The 24,512-nt window shown below is 36.7% G+C and overlaps 1 protein-coding gene across 6 annotated transcripts in view; it reads right to left on the reverse strand.

The window, feature by feature from the left end:
* LOC127863530 (uncharacterized) overlaps positions 1 to 23,208 on the reverse strand; it is a 37,783-nt gene extending 14,575 nt beyond the window's left edge. The window contains exons 1-8 of one of the 6 annotated variants that reach the window (XM_052403074.1): positions 23,020 to 23,208; positions 12,865 to 12,973; positions 12,178 to 12,282; positions 11,508 to 11,633; positions 10,980 to 11,086; positions 10,285 to 10,390; positions 9,634 to 9,759; positions 7,709 to 7,834 (exon numbers count right to left, since the gene is read on the reverse strand). In XM_052403074.1, coding sequence (XP_052259034.1) covers positions 7,709 to 7,834; positions 9,634 to 9,759; positions 10,285 to 10,390; positions 10,980 to 11,086; positions 11,508 to 11,568 — 526 coding nt within the window. In that variant the 5' untranslated portion in view covers positions 11,569 to 11,633; positions 12,178 to 12,282; positions 12,865 to 12,973; positions 23,020 to 23,208. Of the gene's footprint in view, positions 1 to 7,708; positions 7,835 to 9,633; positions 9,760 to 10,284; positions 10,391 to 10,979; positions 11,087 to 11,507; positions 11,634 to 12,177; positions 12,283 to 12,864; positions 13,052 to 23,019 lie in introns of those variants that run through there. The other 5 variants (XM_052403072.1, XM_052403077.1, XM_052403075.1 and 2 more) reach the window with 5 other exon arrangements.
* Positions 23,209 to 24,512: the final 1,304 nt, after the last annotated feature.

Below are 24,512 nucleotides of genomic sequence, written 5' to 3' on the forward strand. Positions count from 1 at the left end.
GGCTAAACATTACCCACAAAATGATCCGCGGTCTGGGAAAACTGGGCTTTATTCATGAGCTTCAAATATCGCCCCAGATTAGCCTGCTCACGCACAGGCTTTACAGGGACGACACTTTTCGCCACGACTAGAGTTTTATGTCGAAGAGACTTACATAGAACAAAATCCATTGAAGCGGAAAGTGTCGTTCATGATTAGATTTTGCGGACTACACAAGCCAATCATGGATATCACTTAATGCACATGCATAAAGCCGAGATGTGTACAGAACGCTGCTCATATACTTTTTACACAAGTCTTTCTGTTGAAATTACTTCTATTATCATACCTATTTCAGTACGAGTTCTACAACATTATTGGGATCCTTAACGGGACTCGAGTCGGGACGGTCGATGACAAACTGGTCGGAGTAGGCACTCATTATGACACAGTTGCCGACACAAAAGGTATGTACGTATCGATAACGCAGTTTTCATTTATATGAGCTGCGCTGTGGGTACACGGGGCTTTATGTTTGTGCGTAAAGTGTCATCCCTGATTAGCCTTTAACATCTGCACAGGCTAATCAGGGACGACTCGTTCAGCTGTTATGATGTATTGTTTTGTTTTAAGGGAGTCTCATCTTAGCGAAAATCCAACATAGGAAGAAAGCGTCGTCCCTTGTGTGCGGACTGCACATGCTTATCTGGACGACACTATTTGCAGAAGCATTAAGCACCGGTTTCCCAGAGCGAGGCTCTTATGTTTGTGATTATGTATACGTCATTGCAGTGACTTACTTCGTATTTTCGTTTCGCTTTAGTGAAACCAAAGATCCATCCAGAAACTGTGTAATTATAGGTGAAACTGACATTATTATAAATAGTGTGCTTAAAAATAAAGACTCTCTTTGTGTTTTTTTTGTTATTTAAAGTCCTTTGTTGTATTTAAATTGTTTATTACAATATGCAGCATACCCATCAGTTTGTCTTGAACCTCGAGGTGACAGCAAATGTTGTGTTGCTTACAGGTGTCGACGACAATGGCTCGGGCATGGCGGCCATGCTGTATGTTGCTAAGCAACTTACAGACGAGAATAAACGAGGCATGAAACGCAACAACACGGTGCTATTTATAGCCTCCGATCTTGAAGAAGCTGGTATGTTGTGTATCATCATCATTAATTATTTTATTAACCATCGTCTTTCCATCAGTGTTTTACATAATCGTCATCATCAGCAACAATATCACCTTCATTTGATACACAACAGCTGCAAAACATTTTCTATTTACGCTATAGTGGCACATTTGGTATGCATTGAGAGCTTAAAATTGATTTCAAATTTTGAAAAATAATAAATACATCATATTCCAGCAAGCTTGTGTAAGGCCTTAAATTGTTCAGCTGACAAGTATTAGTATTACTATAAGAACGTTTAATTACGCTGTTGAATTTATGAGCCTTTAATGTCCTTATGTTAGACTTTGAAAAAATAGGAACTCGGTGGTTCGAAACTCGGTGACGGCAACACATTAAAAAAAATTCGTTTTAAATAACTTTCGAATATGAGCAAGTCCCTTTCAATATTGCTCTACAAAATAAATGTACCCGAAATACGCAGGCCTCATCGGAAGCAAGCAGATTATAAGCGGTTGGCTGAACCCGTGGCTGGAACGGACGTACGGAACGGCGGCACGACAACAACTCGTACCGTACGGCATGATCGTCATGGACACGATCATGGGCTACAACCTGACCGCCAACTCACAGAGTATACCATCACCGCAGGCCGTAAGTGCATGTGCCTTAAGTGTCTTCCCAAATAAGCCTGTGGAGTACGCACGGGTTAATCAGGGACGACACTTTCCCCTTCACTGAATTTTCGTTTAGAACAGACTTCACTTAAATGATAAATACAATAAAAGCGCAACTGGACTGCGCAACTGAACTGCGCAGGCTAATCTGGGACATCACTTTACGCATATGCTTTAACCCTTTGCATGCTGAGAAATTTGTCGTCTGCTTAAATGTCGTCCGCTGAATTTCTAAAATTAGCATTTTCTTCGATTTTTTTCAAAGAATATTATCAGAATAGTAAACAGTTTGGATCCTGATGAGACGCCACGTTCTGTGGCGTCTCATCTGGATCCAAACTGTTTGCAAAGGCCTTCAAAATTCGGTTCCCGCACTGAAAGGGTTAATCCACGTTTTCCCAGAACGCGTCGCAAATGGTTCACCAGACGGACAAACAGATAGGCAGCATGTTTGTTTTATTGACGTAAACTTTACTTTGTTGTGTTATTAACAAATAGTTTAACATATATCTGTATCTTATAATGTCAACGTAGTAAATGCTAGTTCTCAAAGCTCAGCATTATATTGGTCGCGTAGATATTAACATACATACCGCACAACTTTTTTGTGATTTTTCACAAATACAAAAAATCTGCAACTATTATACAACTAGCAACTATAACTTTAGCAACTACACAAGTTGTAGTTCTGCAACAAATACAAGAACATGTGTCGGTATAAGCCTAGTTTTGGTTGTTGAAGTTGACAACATTTGATAACTATAATTACAGATCGAATCGGCGTTCCCAACGGTCTACCGCAATGTTCAGTCCGATAATAGACGTGGCGATTTCCTTCTAAATATCTACAGAAAAGATGACGATAGAGCGCTCGGTGAAGCCTTTACCAGGGCATGGCAAGCGCTGAGCCATCCGAGGTTTGAACTCGAAGTGTTCCCACTGCCTATTTCTAATCTGACGCAGCTGACGGAGCCCTATCTGACCTTATACCAACCCTTCCTGCGCAGTGATCATAGGAATCTCTGGCTCGATAACATTCCGGCTATTTTCCTCACAGATTCGGGTAGGAACAAGTTTATCACATACTCAAATGCACTTTGAAAAAGTAATATGTTCTTCTCAGATATTTTTTGATACGTAACGCACCAGTTTAATTTCATTTTACGGAATAACGCATGACAAATTTGATGATGCCATGTATTATATCTTTTTATTCCGTGCTGCCCCGAACTACATTTTGAGCTAATTTTGCATAACATATTGTATCTTAATATCATAGTTACGCCTTTGTCTCTATGAAAGTTGGTCTGTTTCACGCACATGTATTCCTTATTGTCGGTCGCGTTATTTCAGCGGACTACCGCGGCGCTATGCAGGTATGCTACCACAGTCAGTGTGACAATGTCGAAACCATGCTGACCGAGGACAACCTGATGTTTCTCTCCAAGACAACGGACGCCATTTATCAAACCATAAACAGCCTTTCCGAACCCTCCGAGCCAGGTAGGGGTGAGGGTAATGTTCGTAAACCCTTTTTGCGAACTCCATTGATTAAACACCCGATACGACTCGAGTTAGTCTGTTCAACAGGCCTTAGGTTAACGGAGTTAGCCTGTACGGACAGGCAATGGTATTACCATCATACCATTTGGTATGGGGTTAGCCTGTAGATAACCTGGATAAAAGATCTATAAATAAATAGTTTATTTATAGATTACGAAGGAAAAGGGATTAGGTCACGGTATCTCGATCTCTCGATTATTTATTGAAAATAATGAAGAAAACGCCTTTTTAGGTCTTAAACCAATAAAGAATGGAAATATTGGTTATAAATTTATTTTTTAATCAATGAATTTAGAACATTTTAAGATTAAATATATTGCACACTGACAGTGAATAGATTAATAATTTTGAAAACACTAGGGATTTGTTTATAGTTTGATTATATTTAAGTATAAAATACCAAAAATAATAATCCAATTATTGTAAATAGAACAGGGTTTCATTCAATCGTGTATTTATTTATGTATTAATGTATTTTTTTATGAATTTATTTATTTTATTTATTTTTTCATTCATGCATGCGTTCGTTTATGCGTTCATTCATGCGTTTATTCATTCGTTCATGTATTTCTTTCTTTCTTTATTCATTCATCTATTTATTTATTTATCTATCTATTTATCTATTCATTCCGTTTGTGCGTACACGGGCTTGTACATTGGTTTATTGGTTCGTTCGTTCGTTCGTAATTTCTTTCAGTCAGTCAGTCAGTCAGTCAGTCAGTCAGTCAGTCAGTCAGTCAGTCAGTCAGTCAGTCAGTCAGTCAGTCAGTCAGTCAGTCAGTCAGTCAGTCAGTCAGTCAGTCAGTCAGTCAGTCAGTCAGTCAGTCAGTCAGTCAGTCCGTCAGTCAGTCAGTCAGTCAGTCAGTCAGTCAGTCAGTCACTCAGTCACTCAGTCAGTCACTCAGTCACTCAGTCAGTCAGAAGCGAGCGAGCGAGCGGGTCGGCCTGTCGGTCGGTCGTTCGTGCGCTCGTTTGTTATTTTGTTCGTTCGTTCATGCGTCCGTCAATTTGTTTGTTCGTTCGTTCGTTTGTGCGTTCGAGCTTATCTGCGTTCGTAATCATCATCATCATCATCATCATCATCATCATCATCATCATCATCATCATCATCATCATCATCATCATCATCAATAACAACAATAACAACAACATCATCATCATTATCATCGCCATCATTATCATCATTTTTTTATTTTTTATTTTTTATATCATTTCTTTATATATTTTGTATTATTTGTATTGTATTACATTAAATGTATATTATGTTAATGCTGCCACGTTAAAACAAAATGCATGTTGAATGAAGTTACAAAAATCGATTGGTGATATCGTCACATAGCAGGAGGAAGGGTGCCTTGGGTCATTTATGACATATCATGCCGACAGGGTGATTGATGTCGGTGTGTCATGCTACATTGTCCTGTTTATTGGACCCTTAATGCGATAAAGCCCCTTTTAATAATGGTGATAACTGTAATTTATATTGCTTAACAATAACAACGAGACTGCGAAAACAAATGCCACAGGTTATTTATTTGACTCTTTCTTCGTTTAAATTTATATTAAAAGTATATTGATTATCTGAAGTGTGACTGTCTTTAGTTTGAAGATTTAGTACGAAATTAAATAAAAACTATAGGTGTTAATTTACTAAAGCAATTGACTCTTTAACATGTGTTTTTTTTTATGAAACAACGAAAATGGTAGCAAGAAGTATCCTTTTTTAACGATGCTCGGTACATATCCCGATCGTGAAAATTAAGGTTGAAATAAAACGTTATATTTAAATTACTGATTTTTTAAGTTTTAAGTCGCATATCAAACACATCAAATGTTTTATGTAGTGTATTGTATATTTACGTATGACAGTTTGAAGTCCTGCTGATATAATTTATAAATCATTAAAAAGGGCATATCATATTTCCCGTGCACTTTTATACACTTAATTATAGTATTTGCCGGGAAAGATAACCATATTGGAAGTAATCAAACTAAACACTTGTGTGCGTACATATAACTTGAACTACATTAAGCACTGTTCTATGCGTCCTCATATCAGTCATATGGCATATTATGTATATGTAGCATACGTCTGTTCTCAAAAATTGAACTATATGGTATTTAAGTATTTCATTTAGACGCAGTTGTCTTTCCACACATTCTAATCACACATGTATGACTACTTGCGTTACAATCTAACCTGTACTTTACGACAGAAAATTTAAGTCAGACTACTATATAACGGAGCCGGTCGATGTCTGATCTATATGAATGAACTTGACGCTCAAATGGATAAGATTTAGGGATCACAACCAATTTAAGTCAGACTAATAGCCGGCCGATGTCTGATCTATATCAGATAACTTTACGCACAAATAGATAAGAAAGGGATCACCACAGCAGGTTGCTAATACACAGTGTAGACTTCCGCTGTTTTATTGTTGAAACATGTATGTTTAGAAAGCATGGCCAAAATAATATGGAATCCAATTTTGAAATAAAAAATCGTCTGAAAATAGCGCCGTTGACTTGTTAATTGAAGAGTATAGATGGCATCAAAGAAGTGATTTTCTAGACACCTGGGGACAACTGAGGACGACACATACAATTAAGTAAATAATAAAACAACTAATAAACATCCTATGGAGGCAGATGATATCTTACTTAAAAGTCAACAGATAAGTTGAGGCTAAAAATCGTATTTTATAAAGGACTATAATTGCATCTTTGTCCAATTAGATGTCTTGCAAGCGAATGTTTATTTCAAATGTGGTATGTGCTGTGATAGAAACCAACTTTGCGCCCAAATTATTAAGTTATTTAATAACGTGCATTAAATTTTTTTCCTGGTATGTGAGAGTTTAAACTTGTATTATACTGTGAAAAGCACCCATGGAACTTCACCGATGTTATTTCTATTAAATTTTAATAATTTACACTATTTCAATTTAGAACGTTTTACATAATTTTATTTTGTATGTTTGTTACAACAATATATTTAAAAAGAAAATTAATACATTTAATTAACTAAAAAAAGCTAAAAGGTTGAACACAAAATAAGTAAATAAATTATTAAATATATCAAAAAATGAATGAATGAATAAATGGCTGGCATGGCTGGCTGGCTGGCTGGCTGGCTGGCTGGCTGGCTGGCTGGCTGGCTGGATGGATGGATGGGAGGGAGGGAGGGAGGGAGGAAGTAAGGAATGGAGGGAGGGAGGTCGTGAGTGGGAGGGATGGACGGAGGGAGGAACGGAGGGAGGAACGGAGGGAGGAACGGAGAGAGGAACGGAGGTAGGGACGGAGGGAGGGACGGAGGGAGGGACGGAGGGAGGGACGGAGGGAGGGACGGAGGGAGGGACGGAGGGAGGGAGAGAGGGAGAGAGGGAGCGAGAGCGGGAGGGAGGGTGGGAGGAAGGAAGGAATGGAGGGAGGAATGGAGGGAGGGAGGGAGGGAGGAAGGAAGGAAGGAAGGAAGGAAGGAAGGAAGGAAGGAAGGAAAGAAGGAAGGAAGGAAGGAAGGAAGGAAGGAAGGAAGGAAGGAAGGAAGGAAGGAAGGAAGGAAGGAAGGAAGGAAGGAAGGAAGGAAGGAACAAACGAACGATCCGAGGAACGAACCAAAGAACGAACGAACCAACCAACAAACAATAAACAAACGCACGAACGTCACAAACAAACGGATGGACGAACTGACGGACGGATGGAAGTATAAATGAATGAATTAATTAATAATTAGATAAATAGATGGGTAAATAATTAAAAAAATAATTAAATAAAATTACGTTCATACTTTTTGTTTGTTATTATTTTTGCTATTGCATACTTAAATATAATTTAACTACATGTATCAACAAATGCATAGTGTTTTTCAATATTATGAATCTATTGTACATTTCACAGGTATTTCAAATAAACCACGCGGTAACAAGATAGATTCACTTTAGCATTTATTATATTCAATCTTAAAATGTTCTAAATTCCTTGAATAAAATTAATATTTGCATTCCATATTTCACATATTTATTAAGTTCAATACCTAAAAGGGCGTTTTTCTTCATTATTTTCAATAAATAATTGAGAGATCGAGATACCGTGACCTAATCCCTTTTCCTTCGTCATCTATAAATAACCTATTTATTTATAGATCTTTTATCCAGGTTATCTACAGGCTAACCCCATACCAAATGGTATGATGGTAATACCATTGCCTGTCCGTACAGGCTAACTCCGTTAACCTAAGGCCTGTTGAACAGACTAACTCGAGTCGTATCGGGTGAGTTGGTAGTGGTGACAAACAAATCTCCACAACAATCCAATGAGAGATGATCATTTAATGCAATAAAAGCCTTACCCCTTACATGCCCTTTCTTCTCTGTACTTGTAACCAGATGTGCGTGAAGATGTGTCCTTTTTTCTAACAGTGCGTTAGAACTTAAAGGTTCAGAGCAAGCTTCTTCGTCACCATCACCTTCATTACCTGTATTAAATAAAGCATTCTCCCGTCACTTTTGACAAGCATTCAATTTTGGCACTTTATCTTGTCTTTACCTCTTGCATTGCATTCCACTGATATACAGACAAGCTATTGACATTACCGCTGTTTCTGGGAATACCAGAAGTGCTGTATCACTACCATCTCAGTAAGCATATACCCTACATTTTTACATGATTTCTTGTATTCAGTGGGAATTGAACCCACAGCAGCCAGACACCCTGGTTAAGAAACGTAATGCTCTCAGGTATATGCAAGGTATAAGGATTGATAATTGGAAATGTTAAAACACTGTGAGGTACAAGGTACACACACACAGTAAAATGCTATTTACTCCAATGAACACATACAAACAGAGGTATCAATAGTCTATTGTAAAGGAAAACAAGGGCTGTTTGTAAAACATGCATGCCCCCCATACGGGCTGTCCGTTGTAGTGGCAGCCATTGTGTGAATACGATTTTTGTCACTGTGACCTTGACCTTTGACCTAGTGATCTGAAAATCAATAGTGGTCATCTGCGAGTCACGATCAATGTACCTATGAAGTGTCATGATTCTAGGCAAAAGCGTTCTTGAGTTATCATCCGAAAATCATTTAACTATTTCGGGTCACCGTGACCTTGACCTTCAACCTTGTGACCTCAAAATCAATAGGGGTCATCTGCGAGTCATGATCAATCTACCTATGAAGTTTCATGATCCTAGGCATATGCGTTCTTGAGTTATCATTCAAAAACCATTTTACTATTTCGGGTCACCGTGACCTTGACCTTTGACCTAGTGACCTCAACATCAATAGGGTCATCTGCGAGTCATGATCAATCTACCAAATAAGTTTCATGATCCTAGGCGTATGCGTTCTTGAGTTATCATCCGGAAACCATTTTACTATTTCGGGTCACCGTGACCTTGACCTTTGACCTAGTGACTTCAAAATCAATAGGGGTCATCTGCGAGTCATGATCAATCTACCCATGAAGTTTCATGATCCTAGGCGTATGCGTTCTTGACTTATCATCCGGAAACCATTTTACTATTTCGGGTCACCGTGACCTTGACCTTTGACCTAGTGACCTTAAAATCAATAGGGGTCATCTGCAAGTCATGATCAATGTACCTATGAAGTTTCATGATCCTAGCCCCAAGCGTTTTTGAGTTATCAACCGGAAACCACCTGGTGGACGGACCGATCGACAGGCCGACCGACATGTGCAAAGCAATATACCCCCTCTTCTTCGTAGGGGGCATAAAAATGAAACAACGACAGGTTATTAATGACCAAAAATGTCTTGATGGTCTGCCAAGTCAGCTCATAAGGCCATATTATCATGGTTTATGAGCACATGTATTATAATAACAAGACCCACCTCTGACGCTTTAGCTTTTGGTGGTTGTTATGAATAAAATATTTTATCTTTCATTAATTGGGTTTTACTCATCGAAACAGTTTTCTTTTTTTTATCAAGCAATTCACAAAATGATAATTCATAGGTCATATCCTTACTTACAGTCTCTTCAGAGGCCAACAACTGCTTGAACACACTCAGAAGGGTTCAAACCCACAGCATTTAGTTGTGGTAAAAAAGTACATTGATGCATTCCAAAGGTTCAATGTAGCATTAACTGTAAAGACAGTGTGAGGTACGAGACACACACACACTAGAAACATAGTACAGACAGAAAAAGGTAATCACCAAAATGTAATTATTTAAGTACATTGTTAAGGGATCACAAATAAATATCCACAACAACCAAAAGAGAGCTGGTCATTTATTATCAAACCAGCCTTATCCTTAAGCTTGCCCTTTCTTGTCTGTTTTTGAAACAAGATGTGCTTGTAGCTGAGTCCATTTCTGCAGTTAGAACTGGAAGGTTCAATGCCAGCTTCTTCGTCATCATCATCATTATCTGTATGAAATAAAGCACTCACTGTCAACAGTGACAAAGTATTTGTATTTTCCTTTCATTTTTTTTACCTCTTGCACTGCATTTCATTGATAAACCAACACTCTATTTACGTTACCTCTGTTTCTGGGAATACAGGTAGTGCTATATTACTACCATCTTAAGTAAGCAGACACCCCTAGATTTTTACATAATTTTCTGTATTCAGTGGGACTCAAACCTACAGCAGCAAGAGACCCTGGTTAACAAACACACTGCTGTAATGTATATGCAATGTATAAGAATTGACATGTGGAAATTTTGAAAGGCTGTGAGGTACCAGGCACACACACAAACAGTAGAATGCTATGTACTCAACTGAACGCATACAGACAGAGGTATCCATAGTCTATTGTAAAAAACAAACAAATATGAATTAATGACATGGAGGAAGTAATGACCAGAAATGTCTTAAAGGTCTGAAAAGCCAGCTCATCAGGCCAAATTATCATGGCCTATGATCTCATTTATTATAATAATCAGACTCACCTCTGACGCTTTGGCCTTTGATGCTGATTTTGGAACCAGGAATGCTTGAAGGAGACGTTTTCACCAATACTGGATGGCTCATTTTTAGAATCAGTTCATTCTTTATCTGCAAAAAAAGAAACTTCCCTTGTTAATGTATTTTTTCTGACATAAATTAGGTTTTGCTCCTGAAAACAGTTTTTTTTTTAAAGCATGCAGTACATAAACATTATCATAAATAAGTAATAACTGAATTAACAACCTCCTCAGAGGCCAATACTGGTTTTAAGGCTTAAGTTGGGTTTATACCCACCGCATTCACTTATTGTGGTCCAAAAATGCAGTAATGCAATCAAAAGGTGTAATATAACATTTACTGTAAAGACATTGTGAGGTACAAGGCACACAAACACACATTAGAAGCACATTACATACGGATAGAGGTATTCACTGAAATCTTTAACTGAAAGGATTGATATCTGGAAATTTTGAAACGCTGTGAGGTACCAGCAACACACACACGCAGTAGAATGCTATTTACTCAACTGAATGCATACAGATAGAGGTATCCATAGTCTATTGTAAAGGTAACACAAATATGAATCAAAGACATGGAGGAAATAATGACCAGAAATGTCTTGAAGGTCTGCAAAGCCAGCTCATCAGGCCAAATTATCGTGATCTTTGACCTCATTAAATATTATATTCAGACCCACCTCTGTACTTTGGCTATTGGTGCTCATTTTGGAACCAGGAGAGCTTGAAGAGGAGTTGTTTTCAGCACAACTGGATGGCTCATTTCTAGAAACACTCCCATCGTCATCTGCCAGAAAAGAAACATCCCATGTAAATGAATTTTATCTTGAATCAATTGGATTTTGCACCTCCAAACTGTTTTTTACATTTTTTTAAACAAGCAATTCATAAAAATATCATTCATAAGTCATAACTGAACTAACCAACCTTTTCAGAGGCCACCAACTGGTTGTACAGCCTAATAAGGGTTGAAACCCACAGGATTTAGTTATTGTGGTAAAAAAGTGCATTAATACAATCCAAGGTTTAATATAACATTTACGGTACAGACATTGTGAGGTTCGAGTCACATAAACACTAGAAGCATAGTACATACAGATAGAGGTATTAACCAAATGTAATTCTTTAAGTAAGTTGGTAAGGGATCACAAACAAATCTGCACAACAACCAAAAGAGAGCTGGTCATTTATTATAATACCAGCCTTACCCTTTAAGCTTGCCCTTTCTTGTCTGTTCTTGAAACAAGATGTGCCTGTAGCCAAGTCCATTTCCGCACCGTCAGAACTCGAAGGTTCAAAGCCAGCTTCTTCGTCATCATCATCATCATCATTATCTGTATGAAATAAAGCACTCATTGTCAACTGTGACAAAGTATTTGTATTTGCCTATCATTAAGTTTTTACCTCTTGCACTGCATTTCACTGATAAACAAAACATCTTACATGTATTTACAAAACCTCTGTTTCTGGGAATACCGGTAGTGATTATCACTACCACCTCAAGTAAGCAGACACCCCTAGATTTTTACATTATTTTCTGTATTCAGTGGGACTCAAACCCACAGCAGCCAGAGACCCTGGTTAACAAACACACTGCTGTAATGTATATGCAATGCATAAGAATTGACATATGGAAATTTTGAAACGCTGTGAGGTACCAGGCACACACACACACACACACACGCAGTAGAATGCTATGTACTCAACTGAACACATACAGACAGAGGTATCCATAGTCTATTGTAAAAAAAAACACAAATATAAATCAAAGACATGGAGGAAATAATGACCCGAAATGTCTTAAAGGTCTGAAAAGCCAGCTCATCAGGCCAAATTATCGTGATCTTTGATCTCATTTATTATAATAATCAGACTCACCTCTGACTCTTTGGCCTTGATGCTGATTTTGAAACCAGGAATGCTTGAAGGAGACGATTTCACCAATACTGGATGGCTCATTTTTAGAATCAGTTCAATCATTATCTGCAAAAAAAGAAACATCCCTTGTTAATGTATTTTTTCTGTAATTAATTGGGTTTTGCTCCTGCAAACGTTTTTTTAAAGCATGCAGTTAATAAAAATTATCATAAATAAGTAATAACTGAATTAACAACCTCAGAGGCCAAGACTGGTTTTAAGGCTTAAGTTGGGTTCATACCCACCGCATTTACTTATTGTGGTCCAAAAAAGCAGTAATGCAATTCAAAGTTGTAATATAACATTTACTGTTAAGACATTGTGAGGTACAAGGCACACAAACACACACTAGAAGCACATTACATACGGATAGAGGTATTGAAATCTTTAACTGAAAGGATTGATATCTGGAAATTTTGAAACGCTGTGAGGTACTAGAAACACACACACACACACAGTAGAGTGCTATGTACTCAACTGAACACATACATACAGAGGTATCCATAGTCTATCGTAAAGGAAACAAATATATGACTTACAAACATGGAGCAAATAATGACCAGAAAAGTCTTGAATGTTTGCAAAGCCAGCTCATCAGGCCAAATTGTCGTGATCTTTGACCTTATTTAATATTATAATCAGACCCACCTCTGACACTTTGGCCTTTGGTGCTCATTTTTAGGACCAGGAGAGCTTGAGGGGATGTTTTCAGCATACTGGAATGATGGCTCATTTCTAGAATAATGCCCGTCAACATCTTCCAGAAAAGAAACATCTCATGTCAATGTATTGTATATTGAATCAATTGGATTTTGCACCTCCAAACAGATAAACATGTTTTTTTTAAGCAGTTCACAAAATTATTGTTCATAAGTCATAACTGAAGTAACTACCTTTTCAGAGACCACCAACCGGTTGTACGACATAATAAGGATAAAAACGCACAGCATTTAATCATTGTAATAAAAAAGTTCAGTAATGCAATCCAAAGGTGTAATATAACATAAACTGTTCACACATTTTGAGGTACGAGGCACACACACACTAGAAACACACTAAATACAGATAGAGGTATTCACCAAAATGTATTTTTTTAAGTAAGCTGATAAGGAATCACAAACAAATCTCCACAAAACCCGCAAAAGAGCTGATCATTTATTATAAAACCAGCCGTATCTTGCACTTTCTAGTCTGTAACAAGTATATGAATCAACAAGAGATGTGTTGGCCAGAAACACAATGCCCCCTTCTGCGCCGCTTTGAAGCCATATATTTGAGCTTTGACCTTGAAGGATGACCTTGACCTTTCATCACTTAAAATGTGCAGCTCCATAAGAAGCACATGCATGCCAAATATCAAGTTGCTATCTGAAGCGACATATATGTTATGAGCATTTTTCGAAACCTAAACGATTGGGTTCATATTGATAAAGAAGTTTGCAAAATATGAAAGCAACATGTCAAGGGACATTGAAAATATTTGAGGTGGTACGCAAACTTTAACATAGATATATCAATATTTGCATATTCTAGGTGAAAAAAGGGCCATTATTCTTACAAAATGCTTGATACAGATGTCTGCTCTTGTTAATAGGGTGTTGTCATGTTGGTAAAGAAGTATGCAAATTATTAAAGCAATATAACAAGGGACATAGAAAATATTTGGGGTGGTACGCAAACTTTAACATTTGCACACTCACGCTAACGTGACGCCGACGCCGGGGTGAGTAGGATAGTTCCACTATATATATTTCATACATAATAGTCGAGCTTAAAAGATAGTGGTTGGTGTTGATGAAAGATCAAAAGCTGTATCAATTAGATAAAAAATAATGAATGCCTTTTTCTGTGCAGTTCTTAGCTGCATCACACGCAAATCAATGACAGAGTGTTGAATCGAAATACAATGTAAATGATCAAATAAAAGTCAACTGGCTAGACACGAAAGAATCTGTACATATTTGAAATATGTATACGCACATTCTTAAAAAAAAACCTGGTTTAGATTTTGTTTACACATTACAAGTAATTTTATACAGCAATATTCAACACTAGTTCCTCCTTTATAGTGACAATCAAGATGGTGATGTCCGTACGGAAACAGGTATTTTTCGCTGTTGTATGCCTGTTTGTTACTTTTGTTAAATTTGTAAATTCTGTTCAATTTCCAGCCATATCAGAAAGAAAGTGATTAGCGCTTATTTCCTATTAATGTTTGTGTTATACCTCGACTTAACTCACTTCCAACTGTCTTCTATGCGGAAGCAGTGATTTTAAGATTCGCGCTTGGAGTTTGTTACATTACCAGCAAAAATAGCCGTTAAATTCCATTTTATTTAAAAGTTTAAAAAACTATCAAAGTAAAATAAACGGAAAACAGTCTGTATTATTTTACATATACCTATTGTCGTATTGTCCGCGGTCCGACGTCTTTCGCCAGTTGTGCTATATCACTACCATCTTAAGTAAGCAAAGAACGTTTTTACATGATTTTCTGTTTTCAGTGGGACTCAAACCCACAGCAGAGACCCTGATTAACAAACACACTGCGGTGGTCGAGTGGTAACACTCTGGTCTACCATTCCAGAGGTCCCCAGTTTAATTCCCGGCCGGGGCACTGGAAATTGCAGAAATGCTTCAAGTGTTTCCCAGCCAACTAGAGATGTACTGGTATGAAACCCAGGTAATTCTCGCGTGTATTGGTGCTATACACTGAGCACGTAAAAGAACCAAGGGATCTATTCGCAAAGAGCTATGGTATCGCAACCGGATCCCTTGTATCCCAATACTGTCTCTTCTGCTCGCTGTCTCTTCAGCAAAAACCAAAGGACCCCATTAGAAATAAGTGGTTGCACTTTCATGGGATATCCTTGACTGCAAGGTCAAAAGAAATACATACTAGGTCACCATGGTGTAATGGATATGGTGTCTGCCTATCAACAGGGAGGTCACAAGTTCGATCCAAACAATGGGAGTGTTCTTTAGATTTTCCCCAAAAACACCAAGTACTGGTTCTAGGCTCAGGAAACGGACTCAAGACGTTTCAATAAGCCTGTGGCTTTCTATGCCATCAAGCTAAATTAAATAGGTTTAAACTAACAAACACACTACTGGAATATTTATGCAATTTTTAAGGATTGACATCTGGAAATGTTAATACGCTGTGAGGTACAAGCCAAACACACATGCAGAGTAATGCTATGTACTCAACTGATTACATACAGACAAAGGTATCCATAGTCTACCGTAAAGGTAACAAGAATATCAGTAAAAGACATGGAGCAAATAATGACCAGAAATGTCTTAAAGGTCAGCAAAGCCAGCTCATCAGGCCAAATTATCATGGTCGTTGATCTCACTTATTATAATCAAAGTACTGGCAGTACTGGTGTGACGATGCTTTTGAAGAGGATGGATATAAAACATCAATTTAAGTTTATCTATATCACCACAATTGTGTATGTTGATACGAACATTTGGGCACGATAAAAAATTTGGGTACTAAAATTTTTGGTACGAAAACAAATTTGGTACAAAAAAATTTTGCGTACGAAACATTTTTGGTACGAAAAAAAGTTTAGGGGTACGGGGAAGTAGTACTCGTGGGTAACTTGACCCATTGAGGGAAACTGGGAGGCGGGTCACATTCTTGTTCATTAAGTATGACAATACATTCATGATGATTCTCGAAAGTAGGTATGAGCACATAGCCGGACCATGTGAGCTCAATCGTATGAGCACTTGACTATCCGAGTTCGCCCACGAACATATTGATAAGTTAACAAATAGCGAAATGACCTTATACATGTATATGCTGAAATCTAACAATCAAACGAAATATCAAACATGGTATGTACACTTAGGTGGTTGTGTAATTTCTGTTAGAATATCGTATTCAATATGTAAATTTTAAATGATTGTGCCCGCACTTGAGTTTGTTGCCTTGTTTGAGTCTATACGCGCCTAGGCTGCACCCAGTGTGTGTATTTGTGTTTTTCCAAGGTAATGAGTTACCTCCGCGCTGAGGCTGCATAATGTTGGGACTCGGAGTGTGTCCAGCACTCTTACCTAATAAGATTAGATTGCCGACAGTTGTGACGAATTTTGAATGATAGCTGCAATTTCCAGCTATTTGTTTTGTACTGAAATACTTTTTAATTTTTTATATGGTCAAATGCTGCGGGGGGGGGGATGAGATTTTCTGTAAAAAAAACAACTGTCAGGAATGGTGACCACAAAACATACAAAATATAACATTGCGCCGGCAGCGGGAATCGAACCGGTGTCGTAAAGGTGAAAAAGCGAACGTCTTTACCACTGCGCTAGCGGGACGGACAATTACGCAAAAAAAAATTGTTTTATCTATATATATCATAGCAGTGCAGCGTTTACAATTTGCAGGTTTGAAATCGTTCGCATTCTTGAGTTTTGTGATGACGTAAAAAGTTAATTTTACATGTTTTTATTCGCAATTTATTTACTAAATCGAGAACAAATATCAAACAAAATAGAGAAAAATATATAGTTGTTTCATTGGTCCATAAAAATAAAATGGATGTAAAAATACTAATTTGAAATTAATGTTCTGATACACTTATTGAATCTGTTTCCCCAGGATATGCTGTTCTATTGATATTTACCTTTATCAACACGAACGACAACTCTGCTAGGAAAATGTTATCAATGAAAATCAACGAGCAATCTCCTACGCAGTGGCGAATGCCAAGGGAAGTAACTGAAAAATCGAATTATCTCAATCGGACTGGCTCGGTCTTTTACATAGGTCGCCATTGTGAAGATTTTGTTTACTGGTTATCAAACCTTGGACGCTGCTGTTCCAGCATCGTCAATAATCAGACGCCCCTCTAAGACTTTGACCTCTGGTGCTCTTTTGGAACCAGGAGAGTTTGAATGAAGAGTTCTTTTCAGCATATTGGATCAATTTGGATGGGTCATTTCTAGAATCACTCAATTCTTTATCTGCCATGTTACTGAATTGTATCGTTTATTAATTGAGTTCTGCTCCTGCAAACCGTTTTTTTAAATCAAGAAGTTCACAAAAGGATCATTCATAAGGCATAACTGAAGTAACCACCTTCTCAGAGGACACCGACTGGTTTTACCGCCTAATAAGGGTTTAAACCCACCAAATTCACAAAAATTGTAAAACTTTAAGTTGATAAGGATTGACATCTTGACATGCTAATACACTGTGAGGTACCAGGCACACACACACACACACAGTAGAATGCTATGGACTCAACTAAATACATACAGACAGAGGTATCCATAGTCTATTGTAAAGGTAATAAAAAATATATGAATGAAATACATGGAAAAAAGACCAGAAATGTCTTAAAGGTCTGCAAAGCCAGCTCATCGGGCAAAATTTCATGATCTATGACATCTTTTAATATAATATTCAGACAGACCACTGAAGCTTTTGCCTTTGGGCTCATTTTGGAACCAGGAGAGCTTGAAGAATTGTTTTCAGGAAATAATGATTGGCTCATTTCTAGAACCAACCCCATCATCATCTGCTAGTAAAGAAACACACAAATATCAATATCAGTATTAAAAACAATTACTTAGAAAGCTGTTTTCTAAGTTAATTCGTGTAACAGACCCTTTGAAAATTTGTTTTGCACTTTGATGAGCCAGGTTTGTTTTAACAACATATCTAACAAAAACACGAGAGCCATCACAGCTCTATATGGCACATCTAAGGAACATGTCTAAAAACGTAAACTCTTCTTATTCCTATGCAATTATCAGCGATTTTCCTTGTCCAATTGGGAAAAGTACCCGTACCGGTCCAATTGGGAAAAATCGAGTCGTGAAAACATCAAAATTGGGAAAAATCGAGTCGTGAAAACCTCAAATTGGGAAATTGGTGTATTTGATTATTTGCTCCCAAATACTTTAAAATTAATAACCAAGTGTTTTCAAGCTGTTAATATTATATAAACCTAGGTTCAAGCTATAGAGCTGCAAAGGGAAACTAACTAAATGTTGCTTTACCTTTAATTGGGAATTTAAGGACAGCAATTGGGAAATTTGTATTTTTTTCGTAATTGGGAAAGTGCCGTTTACCGGTACTTTATAAAGAAGGAGGAAAATAGCTGATTATGTTTTCAAGACCTGACTATAATCAGTACAGCATAGACTTAACAGGCATTTGACTTAACAGGGATATAATTTTAAACCTGTGTGACAAATATTCAACATTTTCAACTTGTATGCTTTCCGACCTAAGAATCTCAGATCATTATAATCTCACCATCCACTAAAGCTCACTTTGTAAAACATGTACTAGGTTAGTGTTAAGAAAAAAAAGCAGAAGCCAAATTTCAGCGTTAAGATGATAACCCACATAACTCTGATAATTTTCTGAAAATATGAGTGTAGACGTTTATTTGTGTGTGTAACAAACAAAGAAAGAATGAAGAATATAATTATTATCATAAATGTATTAGTATCCACAAGAATCTTATTTAATAATCAATCAAACCGCATTTAAATAAAGTATTTTTCGCCTCAAATTCAGTGCTTCATTTAATGTTTGTTCATTTGATTTTTATTTATTTTCATGCATTGACACTAACAATATACAATGTGAGAGCCTTTCCTTACGAGGCCCTAGGTCCTTGCAAGGAGGGTGTTGCCATACCCTCCCCCCCCCCCCACCCAAGCTCCTCTCACCAATATTTTTTACGAATGTATTTGTCAAACAACGGAGTCTGGTGCTTTTTTGCTCTTTTCAAATACATGCTCTGCGATGTGTAAGTCATAGAGCGACGTACTTTTTTAAATAATGGATCAATACTTTCCCATTACACCGTATGTCACATTGTGCATTAATTCTGATATATTTTATTATTCTAAAATACTACATGTACTGAGTTGAACATCTATACTTAATTACTGCACGTGGTTTGTTGCAACATGCACAATTACCATGTTGGGAAATTAATTTTTTAACCCATAAAATTGTTAAAATTCGCAGAAATCGAATATTCTATTACCCCCATGTGGCATTTATGTCGATAACATTCAGAAGTAGGTACCTGTACACTGAAGTAGGTTCCGTGTGTTTTTTTTTGAAGTATGGAATATTCATACGCTTATAGTAAAACGTGTTTTTTTTACATTCACCATTTTCTTTAACATTTTCAACTTAAATATCCAGCTGCATGATTTAATCGCGAGTTTTCGTTTTTGTGATCGGGAACACTAGAATAGCATGTATGGGTTGGCATGTAAACCTCTTTAAAGTAACAGAATACTAGGGCTTAAATATTAACTTTAACACCGTCAACTAAGACTTAATTAATATCATTATAGAGGACATACATTTTTTTGTAACATAGATGTTTCTGAATGAAATATTTAAGGACATCTGTGCATTTGTCCAAGATCTTTTCTGGTTATATTTAAACTTAACTATTACATTTTCAATATGATGACAACCACAAAATTGAACATTTTTCATCGCTTTATAGACTACAGAACTACTCAAGTGCAATGAGGTATCACAAGTTTGTGACAAACATTGGGGCGCTCTTCACACCATGAAGATTGAAATTTATGTTCTTATTTTCAGACTGGTGGTGGGGAATGCGTTCAATCTGACTGAGCAGTTGTTATTTTAATTTGTCAAAGGCACTCATGGGTAGTACTTATACCAAATATCACCAAAAATGTAAGATTGTTTAACACATCGCGTCATTTTCAAAAAATATTTTTTGAGCAACGCACAATGTCGGTATTAAAAACTCACTTGTTTACATATGGCAATGAATCCAAAACAAGAGCACCGCATAACCGGTGCCACGCTTGGCTACGGGTGAAGTTTTGAATAAATGAAAGGTTGTCAGATTATATCTTTTTTAAAGGTCACAGTGACCTTGACCTTTGACCTAGTGACCCAAAAATGAGTGGCGTGTAGAACTCATCAAGGTGCATCTACATATGAAGTTTCAAAGTTGTAGGTGGAAGCAATTTGATTTTAGAGCCAATGTTCAAAACCTTAACAAAATGTTAAGGTTTTAGCACGACGTGGAAGGCGGATGGCAGACGACACGACAAGCTGGCTATGACAATACCTCGGGTTTTCTCCGAAAATGCCGAGCTAAAAACAGGAACTGGTAACTGGCTTGTTGTGAAAACACCAGAGGTTTAACACTTTATAAATTACCGGACAGTAAGTCAGATGATAATGGATTTCACAGTTGGCATCTTTAATTTTTTTGTTGGCAATGTCCGACATGCAACGAACTTAAGCCATGTCTGATTTAGGGAGTGAAAACATCGCATCTGATTCACTCCGATCTTGCCCAAGGCTTGCTAAAGAAAAGCGTACAGTTTATATAGTATTGGCAGACCTGTACGCTGAAGCTGACCCCATATCAAAAGTCAACCAGAGTCGTAACATATTTATGTCATGCTATAAATCAAAGACAGTTCATTTTCTTGGATACTTTTCTACATATATTGGTGAATGAATATAAATTACTACATCGAGGCATATTTTAAGGTTCAAATGTTTCAAATGCATCTTACAAAAGATGAAAATAACTATCATCAGCCTGAAATTCATAATTTTGACGCCATTGTCGCTTTGTCACGTGACGAATTTTCATTTGGATACTTTTAGATCGACCTTGTAATTTTTTCTGAAATGGTTAACATTACATTCGTTTTCTGATATTTATTATTTGTGAATAACAACTTATGTCTGGTGGATTAAAATACTGATTTCAAAGTGAATCAGGTAATTTTAAATATTTTACTTTTGAGTTTGAATTTACACAATTTGTTAAAGCGGCTATTTACGTTTTTTATATGTGTTTAATTGTAAAATACTGATAAAATATGTGACAATAACACAAAATAGGTAAGACAAATTATACATTAAAGCCGAATTTCATAAAATGCAGCAAAGACAATAAGCGCCCCGAGCAGATTGTGACGTACATATTTTCCTAAAATAACCGAAGCATTCGTCTTTGTATTAGGATCGGAGTTAGTGTTCGTGTGTAGTATGAATAGATATCGTTGCAGGAATTCAAATAAACCGTTAAACTAAGTTTAGATTCACATTGTCGTACATGTCTGGTATACATGCTGGTGAATTCGGCTGTACAGCCGTTTTCAATTTCAGGATTAAATATCTGGCTTAGTTCGCATTTTTCGACACATGTTCTTCTTAACTTTTATTTTAATTTATATTGAAATATATATATAATAAGTTTTTTTAAACATTTTATATAAATTCATAAATATTTGACAAAATCGTATATACCCGCTTTAACAAAACAAGCAAGAATAATTCAAAATACCGGGAAATGTCTATCTGAATTTGAAAACACTTGAGCAAATGGTATATTACTAAAAATAGAAATAACGTCATATGACCGTGAAATCTCGGGAGATTCACCAGAGCTCCAGATAAAGGCCGTACAGCCGGAAATACGCCTTTTTCATAAAGAGTTACGCATTTATTTTTATAAACTGGACGTACAATTACGACATTAATATCTGTTTTACGCATTTACGAAAACAATCTGGCCGTACCGATACCTCTGCGAGGCTTATTTGTTGGTCTCTAACCTAACGGCGCTTTTCGTTAATTTAAATTACCGAAAAGTTGTAGACTAGGTTCATATATTAATGCCTATTCTGTCGCGTGATTTCCTGTAACTTATAAATCCGTCAAAAACAATATGTCTGCGCGCAATGTAATGCTGGTTTAACCGAAAGGAGTTCAAAACAACACTTTGTTGTCATATAATGACTACATACGGTGTCGTCTAATCATCCTGACATTAAATCTGTAAACCCAGAAAAAGACATTGTCGCTCCAATATTAAACGAGTTGATTGCATCGGTGGCTTTAAACGTTAGAAAACACGATGGGAAACGGATGAGACAGTGAAATAAGTGTTCTTTTACTAAGCTTACTAGGTGGCTTGTGTTTTCTTGTCAAGAAAAATGAAGAAATAGTATTAGTCATGAGTTTTAATGTGTAGTTGTATTTGCATCATAATTCAGAATGAAAAAACCTTATACAGTAACTGTTTAAGAAGCTACATATATTTATTATAATTGCTGCAAATGTTTCTGTAAAGTCAGTTATACACCCTTCAATATTCAAGAACACGGGTAGTACAGTACTACCTGTATTTTTGGATATGGTAGTACAGGAACTAATTGATTTTAAGCGTTACTCCTTTTCTTTCTGTCAGTGGCAGTACCGTTACTAATTGCACAAATCCTTATCTGGAGCTCTGGATTCACATTTGGAAAATGTCTGTTGCATCACTGTTTTTCTCGATATGTTGAGCAGAGAATAAGTTTTAAATGTTTAAGATAGTATTTTGTGAAAGAATATATCAGTTAAATGTGAAAAATGTGGATCTTTCTGATAATGTGGTTGATTTGGGCCAATAACTGCTTTTAAAAGCTGTTTAGGACCGGTCTTTGTTAACTGTCAACTTTTCGGGAATTTCTGGTTGACTTTCCTTATGGGTTTGATCCATAACTTTAAAGTCACGCCAGTCAAAATTAATAAAATGCGAAAATCCTAAGTTATGGTACCCAGAACTAGCCCAAGGCTTAAGGACATATCACTTCCTGAAATGGTCAAAGTGGGTGGGGTAATGTTAAAGAATAATTCCTTATAAAAGCATTCTATATTAAGTTTGGAGCTATATGCATAATTAAAATAGCATATACTTCAATGATACATGAACCAGTTGTAATGAAATCTTTCAAAAAAAGTAAATAATTACATATTTTCACCTTTAAAACCACTTTCTTCCTGGGCGACCAAAGTCCTTATTTTCTTCATAAATTCACTGTTACCAGCTGGAACATACACCACTGTAGAACAAAGTGTTAGAGTATTATTAAATTTAACACACTAGAAACATTGAAAGAAACATTCTTTTTTGTAAGAAAAAATGAAAACAACTGAACGTATAAAAACTAGCGCGAAACGACTGTCCTGTTTATTTCTTGTAAGAATTGCAGTAAATAATGATCGATTAAAGTAAGGAGAAAATCTACTAAATGACGAGTAATTAACTGTTATTTATTATTACATAAAAACACGATGTCATTATTTATTTCTTTTATGTTAAGAAAAAATACTGTTGAAAATAACTCAGTGCTCGTAACTCACCTAAACCAGTTGCTGCCCGATTCACCGAGGTCCTCTCTATATAGGGAGTAACGATAGATAAGGGGAGGTAACCAATCTACTCGGTAAATAGGTCAGTAACTGGTTTCCAGCGACTATTTATCTGCGCGCGCTCGTTTTCGAAACGGGAACCAAAAAAGCTTCTGAGATGGATGTCAAGTGTGTGGGGTCACACTCTGACACACAAACCAGTACTACAACGTTATACCGAGGTACCCGTAGAAACGAGCGGAAATTGTGTACAATGGTTTTTACAAGCGGTTGGCGAGGTACACGTACCGAGGTCTAGGGAAAAGTACCTCGCTATTTTTTGGTACCTCGAAGTGTGGCTGTGTACTTCTATGAAGTACCTCGATGTGTGATATAAACCAACGCACACACACACACACACACACACACTCACAAACACATACGTGCATGTGGGTTCGCCTTGAATGAACCATCCTGATTGCTGTACAACAGGATCATACTTGAATTTTACAATTAACACAATTAGCCACAATTTTAGTTATACAATTCCAAAACTGTTGTTTGTCTTACAATTAACTGAAAGCTGATTACCATTTGCTGATTGAGCTGAATAAAAACTCATCCATATCATGTTTATTTCAATTTTTTGGCAAAAACAATAGTGGCGTTGTCAACCATTATTGAATAATTTTGCAACATATTTAATAATTATATAAGAAATTGTTTAGTCCATGCTTACCGATTTTAAATCGAATTAAAATGTAAAGCATCTGAATTTAACGAACAAACGTACACGATGCTTACACCTGGTTTGAAATATATTATGAAGAACATGAGTGAAACATGTTTCTTCTAATTTTCTTTGTCGTTGATCTTTTCATGTATAGGCAATAATATATTGAATGGATTTTTTGTGGCTAATATTTTATATACCTTACCAAATGTCATTCACAAAGACAACTAATCCAGTTTAAAAGCATGACATTTAGATCCAATGGATTGTGATGGAATTTTAACTTCAAAAGTTTGCATAAGCGACCATATTGGCTTACATTTTTGGTATAATCTTGAATGTTAATTTGATCAATTTACTCCCAAACTAGAATGCATTTTACCAGCATTC

Source organism: Dreissena polymorpha, unplaced genomic scaffold (assembly GCF_020536995.1).
Source record: "Dreissena polymorpha isolate Duluth1 unplaced genomic scaffold, UMN_Dpol_1.0 chrUn013, whole genome shotgun sequence".
Classification (NCBI taxonomy): domain Eukaryota; kingdom Metazoa; phylum Mollusca; class Bivalvia; order Myida; family Dreissenidae; genus Dreissena; species Dreissena polymorpha.